Here is a 9,589-nt window from a genome sequence, read left to right on the forward strand (position 1 = left end):
TTTAAGCGTTTTTTAACTTGAGTTGGGCAGGACCGTAACTGAACTTGGATCTTCTTCTTCCTGGCTTTTGTCCCGGTTGTTATAGCTCTATGTTTTCTGGATGTACATCTTACATATAAAATTCTCGTGTCACAATGTTCGTTCCAGTACACCTTCGGAAAGGGCTTGATCGATTCTCATGAAATTTTGTGAGCATATTAAGTAGGCTTGAGAATCAGTCAACATCTACCTTTTTCATACCCTTTAGCGATAACATGTCTCACGCTTAACATTTTTTTTTAACTAGAAGTAAAATATTTGTATGGCATGGCTAAATGTATAAATAAATTAAAAAAAAAATGGTAATCCGACTACATTTAGAAGCACCAGTGTGAACAAACAGCTTCTACGGTTACAAGAAGCTGGTTAATAACGCAGTTAAGCGGCGCTAGTGGCACTTACTTTCCACGTCATAAAGTGAGACAGGTTGTTTTTTTACCGCGTTAACTTCAAAGCTGAGGTAATCGCGTCATTATTACTTAGATAAAAAAGAACAATTTAAAAGACTTAAATGATAATTAAAGAGGCATTTGGAAAGATGCAGTCTCTGTCTACCGCTCTGGGAAAGGAAAGGATCATAGGAACGATTTTCTTTAGATTGAAGTAATAAACTCTCACATATGCTTTGGGCGATAATCGTGAAAGAGAGATTTAATAAATTGTTTTCCAGGTAAATTCCTTGATAGTTTTGAAATTCCTGATCCGACTTTTTCTTAACGAATCTAAAAATCATTTCATTTTTAATGAAAAAAATTCGGTAGCAGAATTGCTACCGTCTGATAAAATAAAAATATTTTTACAATTCTGATAGGTATAACAAGTAAAGCTGTTCAATCGCAACATTTATTTTCCGTGCATGAAAAATAAATACACAAAAAAAAAAACATAATTTCTACGATACATCACGGAAAAATCTAAATAAATGTTCCGGCCAAATAGACGGACATATTTACAAAAAGCCAATATTTTACGGAATATCGCGGACGGGTTATTCCGGCGCGCCGCGTGACGCGTCCGCCGTCACGTCGCTTTGAAAAATAGGGCGAAGCCGAAAAAATTGCATGTACGTACCTACATAAAAAATTACAAATTGGACCACGCTCTGTACTCTGTGTTAATTGTCCAATGCAGTTTGTTCTGAATTTATAGGCGACGTGATTTGAATAGATTGTATTTTTATATGATATAGACGTATGTATGTACCGTGATCAAATCGAGACAGTTCGGGGTAACGGCTCCCACGAGATGATTGATGAATGTAGATGCAGCAAAAAAGTCAAGGATTATGGTAAATGAAAAGACTTAGTCTTATGTACCTACGTCTTTAAACTCTTCGTCTTCCTCCAAAATTTTTAATCTTAATTTATTGAAAGTAGTGCCTGTCGCGTGTTTTTCCAAAACATGTTCACAATCTTAGAATTTTCTGCTCCGTTGTCCTACGTCTACGGATATTTTCATTCATTCATTCACATTCTCATTAAATTTACTAAAGATCTGTTTGATTTTTATATAACCGTTTTAAGTTTTATAATATTTGAGAATTTGGTTTAAAATATAATAAAATTTTACAATATCAGCTTATTCTCAATGCTCAGAAATTTCACCAAAAAATGTATCTAAATTTAAGTTACGTTCTTGGTAATTGTTCAGCAAATTGTAAATTTATCGGTTATTACCGAAATTTTTTATTTAAGAAATTTGTATCGTTTTTTTTTAATGAGATTACAAGAGAAACTTTGTGATTTAAAATGTGAAATCTTTCGTTCCTATGGAAACAATGAGAAATCATCTCTTAATCTCTTTTTCATCTCAAAGAGTCTTACAACGACCATAGAAGTGCATACATCAATAATCACGTCTTTATCCTTTGCAGCCTTGCCTACCCTAGGCAGAGCTAATCAAATCTCGGAAAGAATGGAAGGTACCGAACCACGCACAGCTTGATGGTATTGAAATTGAAATCATGACAGGTTGCAAGCTCATCGCCTTAAAAAGGAATCTCAAGCCTTTTTCTTGATTGACTTTAACTATCTGCGTGAGAAGAGAAACAGCTAGCGTACACCTTGTTTTTTTATTGCTACCAGACCAGCATGAAAGCTTGAATGCGGGCTTATCCCCTTAGTCACTTTTGACAACTTGGAGAACAACTTGGAGTTGTCCTATTCTGAAGTGTCGAGAACCATACGGCACTATAGATTGGGTGAATAAAAATAGTAATAAGTACATACATACATAAAATCACGCCTCTTTCCCGGAGGCAGAGATTACCTCTTTCCACTTGCCACGATCTCTGCATATTTTCTTTGCTTCATCCACATTCATAACTCTCTTCATGCAAGCTCGGCGGTTTCGGTTTTAGTTATAAGTAATGATAGTAAATGTAATGTAAGAAAATAAGTAATGATAGAAAATGCGAAACGATTACAATAAGTAGTTATTAACAAACGCGAGCTTGTTACGGCCGTCCGCAGCGTGTCAGCGTCAGCTGCATCCGCCGCCGCTGGATGGGCGTAGAACGCAACTATCGGTGATTCAAATCTGATATATTATCCTGTCTATATCCCTTGCGGAATAGACAGAGCCAACAGTCTTCAAAAGATCGAAAGGTCAGGTTCAGCTGTATGGCTTTATGGTTGTATGGCATTCTATTCTGCTAGTTCATCGCCTGCAAAAAGAATTCAAAGTTAATTAGCCTATCCCTTGGTCGCCTTTAACGACATCTATATGAAAGAGATGTAGTGGTCCTTTTCTTTAGTGCCCGGATCCACACGCTTCACATGGAACTTTTATTTTATCTAAAATAAAATTATACAAAGGCAAAGTTTTTGACTGTCTATTTGTAAAGGCCAATTTTCGGAAATACTAAACTGATCATGAAAATACTTTCACCGTTCCAAAGGCGCCAAAATTATCTGCGAGTTTTATACATGCGCCGCCTCTATTTTTCACTTGTACATGCATATAATTTCGTCTATACTTATCCCTTGCGGGGAAGACAGAGCCAAAAATCTTGAAAATACTGATTGTCCACGTTCAGCTGTTTGGCTCACTGATAGAATTGAGATTCATATGAAGTGACAGGTTGCTAGCCCGTCGCTTAAAAGAAGAATCCCTAGTTTATAAGCCTATCCCTTACTTGTAAATGAAATAAATCTAATGTCTCAAAAACACATTAACGTATATAGGAGCGAAACTAGTCAAGTTACGTCCTAGTTGGTCTAGTATCTAGGCTACAGTATTCACGTCGAATGCAGCGCACCTGTTGTTAGCCATTTGTTATCAATGTAGCCGTAACGCCTTTTGAGAAGCATTCACGGGAAGAAATATTATTTTGCAGCCTCAGATCTTAGACAATGTGCCCGTTTTGTATAGAGCCTTCAAATTGTTGTAATTATTATTATCAGGTTGGTGTAAGACAGTGTCGTGTGGTTCTCGGCGCTTAAGAATAAGGTTACTCCATCTCTCACCCATGGCTGTAGCAAAGGCGACTAAGGGATAGGCTATTATATACTTAAGATTCTTCTTTTAGGTGATGAGCTAGCAACCTGTCGCTATTTGAAATTCAATTCCATCATCAAGCCATACAGCTGATTGAGGCTTTTTAGTCTTTACGAGACTGTTATCTCTGAGACTGTTATCTGTCTTCCCCGTAATGGATGAAGATGTTATATGTATGCATGTTAGGAATGATTCCGGTGAAAATCTGGTGAAGTAATATTATCATGTTATCGAGTACTTACGCTTTTAACGCTTATAAGCAAAACCCGTTCACAAGTTTTTGCGCTACATCTTGATAACCATGTTAAGCGCCTTGTTTTTTCATTTGTCACTACACAGTATAAAACAAAGCCGCTATTTTAGTCTGTTTGTCTGTATGCTTAAATCTTTAAAATTACGCAACGGATTTTGATGCGGTTTTTGTAACAGGTAGAGTGATTCAAGAGGAAGGTTTTTATGTATAATTTTTTTCGAATTTTGCACCCGTGCGAAGCCGGGGCGGGTCGCTAGTAATAGATAAACTAATACAATAATGAGATATGCTTTTGCAATGTTTGTGATAATAATGACATAAATTAAATCACACCTTTTATTCGTAGGGGTAGGCAGAGACTACATCTTTCCACTTGCCACATGATAACAATTGTCGATGGTTATTTTGATAATATCTTTTCAAAGCAAAAAAATGCTTTTTTGGTCCCTAGTCTCTGAAGCTTTCCAAGACTTTAAGCAATTATCCTTTTTCTCTGGTTTATACTTTTGTTTTCAAACAGAAAACTCATATTGAAAAATTATGCTATCCAATAATTTCGTTTCTTATCTTATCTGTGAAAATAATATTAATGATATTTTTTATTAAAACCAATATTTTATTGTCACATTCGATGTAATCTGTGACAGTTAGCGATGCCACCAGTAGTAATACATGAAATATTGGCTTTTAAATACATACGATGTTATACATTATCGTATTTGCAAAAATAAATACGTATTTGAACTTATTGAAAATCTGCTGAAATTAATGAAAATAGAAAAAAATCTGTGATATTGTTGATTGACTTGTATAATATTATTAACTGGAATATTATTATCGTTTTTATCACTGTTTTTTTATTATTATGACATGATAATTTTGGAATTCACCTTCAATATATCTTGAGTTTAATTCTATTTCACTAAAATAAAGTGATATTTGCTAAAAGAAGGTCGCACAGATATTTACAACATTCACAACACATGCCGATACGTGGCTAAATGTCTGTCACGTCAGCTGTCACGCGCGACATCTACGACACGCGGTCTGTCACGCTGGCTTGAAATGATTCTAAATTCAAATGTTTATTCAGAATAGACTGCCAGTACCTACATGGCCTATTTTCTTTAAAAAAAAGGAAATAGATTTATTTTCAAAATGATTTATTATATGTAATCCCTTAATGATGCCAACACAAGAATAATTAAATCTACTACCGCTTTCAAAGCGCAAGTTTAGGAGAGGCATCAATGCTGCATTATATATGATCAAACGAACTTCACAAGTGAAGTTCGATCAATATTATATGATTCGCTTCATTCGAAGATATATTTAATACTTGTAGTCCTTTTAGTCTACAAGATAGCTCACGCACGATTTTTAAGAGACAATCGATGTTTAAATCGATAAGTCAAATGAAATCGATTGATTCAACCACTCATCGTTCCTTGTTCCAACCGTCATTCTTTTAGAGATAGAGACGATGCAGAACTTTGCTTTCGGGAAAGGGTGAGGGGGGACCTTATATCTTCGAATGAAGCGAATCATATAATATTGATCTAACTTCACTTGTGAAGTTCGTTTGATCATATATTATATTTCTTCGCTTCATTCTTCAGATATATTTAATACTTGTAGATGTTAAGAGAAAAGTTTTGCAGTCGACTAAATAAAACAATTAAGGAACTTCTACTAATCATTTTAATATGTACTCAAGGTACGTTAATTAAGGATACATTCTTACTTATAAATAGAACAATAATAACCACAAACCCTGTTATTATCTCAATCTTGTAATATTGAATGAGCAAAAGTATGATCATCTAATATTGGTCGATGATAGAATTGAGCGAAAACCTTCGACGCATTTGTCCAGCCGGCAGCTTTCCGTATGGTATCGATAGAGGTCCCACGAGTGGCAGCTGTGGACGTGGCTGCGTGTCGCGTGCTGTGCGCGCTGAACGTCGACACGTCTACGCCGCTTTCTGCTAGCGTCTGCTTTATCTATCTACTTATTGACTGTGCTGTCGCGCTCTTGTACGGGCGCTTCACAGTTATTAAGAGATAAGGTATATTAGCAGGTCGGTCTTGTTTTGTAACGAGAATGTAATCTTGAAGAACTGTGGCAGGACAAATGCGTGGATTTTCATGAAAAAAAGGTAGAAATAAACATGGTTGTTCTCTGCCTGGAGCGGATGTCTTCAACATGTCTTTGATTTCTATGTTAACTCCTGTCGAAGTAATGGTAATATTTTCTAGCTTTATAAGAGACATGGTTTGAACTCGCTGTGCCGTGCATAAAGCTAATAAGATCACTAGTTTTTTTGTAATTTTTTCTCGGCTGAGTTCTTTATTGGGATACCATTCGGAAATATAACTGAGAACTACTTGCGGATCCCATGTATTAGAGTATTTAGGAAAGCTAGGTCTTAATTTAAATGCTCCTTTAAGGAGTCTTTTAATACGGTCATCAGATCCAATATTACTACCTAGTAAAAGTGATAATGCTGATCTGTGATTATTTAAGGATCCATATGAGGCTCCATTATAATACTGCGAACTTAAGAAAGATAAAACTGTCGGCACATAGCAATCAAAGACATCTAGACTATTGTCATTGCAATATTGCCACCAGAGCTTAAATGAAACATTATATTGTCGCATAGTATTCTTGGCCAATGATGCTAACATGAGATCTAGGGTCGAGTCTGGAGCACCCCGCGAGGAGAACGCTTGCCTGAGAGAATCGCGGCACCCAGGGTAAGGTGATTTCTGTAACACGATTTTATACGATGAACATTGGGATTTAACCAAACTATATCGGAGGTGGTCATTCTCATTAATTGAGGATACCATGGCTGAGATGGCCAAAAGGGGAATACTAGTATTCCGGTAGCATTTTCTTGTATTATTTTTTGAAGACACTTAAGAATAAGTGAAAATGGTGGAAAGGCATAAAAAAAATATTTATTCCATTTTACTGTAAAAGCATCAATAGAAAAGGCGTCAGGATCTTTTCTCCACGAAATGTAGTTGTGGCATTTAGCATTGGCCCGAGAAGCAAAAAGATCTATTGCTGGATATCCTAAGCGATTAGTAATCTTTTCAAAAGCCAAATCGGATAATTGGCATTCCGTATCTGGATTGAGTTTACGAGACTCTTCATCTGCTTCGAAATTATCCTTTGTATTAATGTAAGATGCAAACAACCAAATATTTCTTTCCTCGGACCATTGCCATATTTGTCTAGCCAGATTGTTCAAGTGGGGGAATTGTATACCACCCATACGATTAACGTAGCTGATCGCTGTCGTGTTATCAATACGTAATAAAATTGAACAATTAGATTTTTTACTTGCAAAATATTTGAGACCTAGAAAAACTGCTAATAATTCTAAATAGTTTATATGCGATTCGAGTTCATCGGACCTCCAAGCCCCGTTTGTTCTACTTTTATTGCATACTGCACCCCAGCCAGTACGAGATGCATCTGTGAATATTTCCAAATCAAAGTCTGCTATTTTTAGGGAATTATTACAAGTTAAAAACATTAAGCTTCCACCAGTTAAGGTCTTCTAAGATTACAGAATCAAAATTAAATTTTGCTTCGTAATTTGCGCATTTCTTAAGTGCTAGAAATTTTTGACGTTCTAAAATTTTTGTGTATAACCAACCGTATTTAACTGCGGGGCAAGCAGCTACTAGAATTCCTATAATTTGAGCGAATTCTCTTATAGTATGTACTATAAGAGAATTCGGGGCTTTTGAGAATTTCGTTACCAAATCTAAAATCTTGTATCGCTTTTCAGAAGGTAAAGACAAAGTTTGATGAACTGAATCATATATAAATCCAAGAAATTTGCATGACTGTTTAGGCTCTAATGAGCTTTTTTCGTAATTTATAATAAAGCCCAGACATTTTAAGAGTTTTAGTGTTATTTTAACGTTATTATAACAATCATTATAGTCATCTCCGATGCACAAAACGTCATCTAAATAAAATACATTTTTAAAGCCCTGGGAACGAAGATATGACATTACTTCTTTCATAATTTTAGTAAAGACTCTAGGAGCGACCGAAAGACCATACGGTAATGCATTGAATTCATATGTACTAATATGGTCATTTTCGTCCTGATGAAGAAATCTTAAAAACTTTCTATCAGACTCATAAATTGAAACGAGAAAATAAGCTTCTTTAAGGTCAATAGTAGCCATGAAGCCATTTTGTGGTATAAGTTTAGATGCCGTCCGGAAGTCCTCCATTTTAAAATGTTGTTTAGAAACAAATGTATTTAATTTTCTTAAATTTAAAATAAAACGTTTATCGCCATTTGGTTTTGGGGCTAAGAATGTTTGCGATATGAACTCACCAACACAAGGTTCGCAAGAGCGAATCGCACCGAGATCTATAAGTTTATTTATAGCCACAGTCATCTCTGCATTTTCGGAGGCTGTACGTGACAATAAAGGAACATGTGTCTGTATAACATGAGACTCAAAAGGGATAGAAAATCCAAAACGAATCCAGTCTAAGACTACAGGATTTGATGTTATTTTAAGCCAGCAGTTATAAAAATAAGAAATTCTACCAGCATGTTGTACCTGGTTCACTGACGAGTTGCGGTTGTTTTCGATTTGCTCGTGACCGCTGTGCTCGACGATTGTTGCGCTTGAGACCGGCGTGTCACAGGGGCAATCGTCCTGCTTGGTCCTCGGCGCCCCCCCCTGTTCTGATGGTAGCGCGAAGACCCGGTCCAGTTTCCCTGGTATGAGCCAGTTTGTTTGGTCTGGTAATGCGAGCGCAGAACTGGTGTTGAGTGTTCTGTATTAGACGTACTTTTAGAAGTCTTTACAAATTTTTTGATAGAAAGGCCTTGTTTTTCAATCGTTTTTGAGGCCTTTATTTTTTCACCCAACTTATTCCCGTACAACGTGTCATCTCTTTCGCTGTCTTGGACAACATTAAGGAATGGTTTCGCGAGAGAGTAATTAATAACACTAATACGCGCCTGCGTCTCTTGAAAGTGAAGGTCAGTAAGTATTCGGCATCCATCGCTTAATATTTTAATGGCTTCTACTTTATTATCCGAGGTTAGCATCGATGTCAAAGCCTTATTAATAGCCGATATGCCAATCCCTAATTGCTGCTGCGCAGTCTCCTTCTTCTTGTCCCGTTGCCTGGCTGCCTCAGCTATAGCGGCCGATACCTCACGATTCAATTTTGGCGCTTGCAATAAAGTGCAATTTTCGGGTATAAGGTACTCCTTCATCAGCTTCTCCTTTGCTTCTTTTGGTAAGCCTTTTTTAAGGATAGGTTCCCATCGCTGGGCTAGATTACGATGAATAGCTTCCCCAAATTTACTTTTATCCTCAATTTCTTCTCCAAGCGCGGTAAGTACATCCGGGTCAAGTTTCGGGGTGGCATCAGCATCGGCGTTATTTTCTGGTACCGGTATTGAGAGTTCATCGATAAGTACTGGGGCAGACTCTCCAGGTGTACCGTTATTCGGGGTTGGCGAAGTGGAACTGCGAGACGAGTTATCGTCTGAAAAATATAAAACGATTTGTAATCGTTCAGCGACCGTTTTAACCATCGTGTTAACTCACGGTTAACCGCCCGGTATTTGGTCTATATAGAGAGGTGACCTTCGTGTTAACTCACGGTTAACCGCCCGGTATTTAAACTCTATACACAGGTGACCTTCGTGTTAACTCACGGTTAACCGCCAGGTTTTAAGAGATACCTACTATGAATACCAGTAGTTACATAGTAAGTACTTGCGTAAATAAAATAAA

General features: G+C 36.8%; 1 protein-coding gene across 1 annotated transcript; it reads right to left on the minus strand.

Moving 5' to 3' along the window:
* Window positions 1–5,812: 5,812 nt before the first annotated feature.
* LOC132902313 (uncharacterized) lies at window positions 5,813–9,387 on the minus strand. Its single transcript, XM_060946873.1, has 2 exons — window positions 8,396–9,387; window positions 5,813–6,562 (listed from the first exon to the last, which is right to left on the minus strand). Exon 1 carries the CDS (start codon window positions 9,385–9,387, stop codon window positions 8,401–8,403), a length of 987 nt encoding a protein of 328 aa, XP_060802856.1. The 3' UTR covers window positions 5,813–6,562; window positions 8,396–8,400.
* Between the last annotated feature and the right edge of the window lie 202 nt (window positions 9,388–9,589).

Source organism: Amyelois transitella, chromosome 12 (assembly GCF_032362555.1).
Source record: "Amyelois transitella isolate CPQ chromosome 12, ilAmyTran1.1, whole genome shotgun sequence".
NCBI classification, from domain to species: domain Eukaryota; kingdom Metazoa; phylum Arthropoda; class Insecta; order Lepidoptera; family Pyralidae; genus Amyelois; species Amyelois transitella.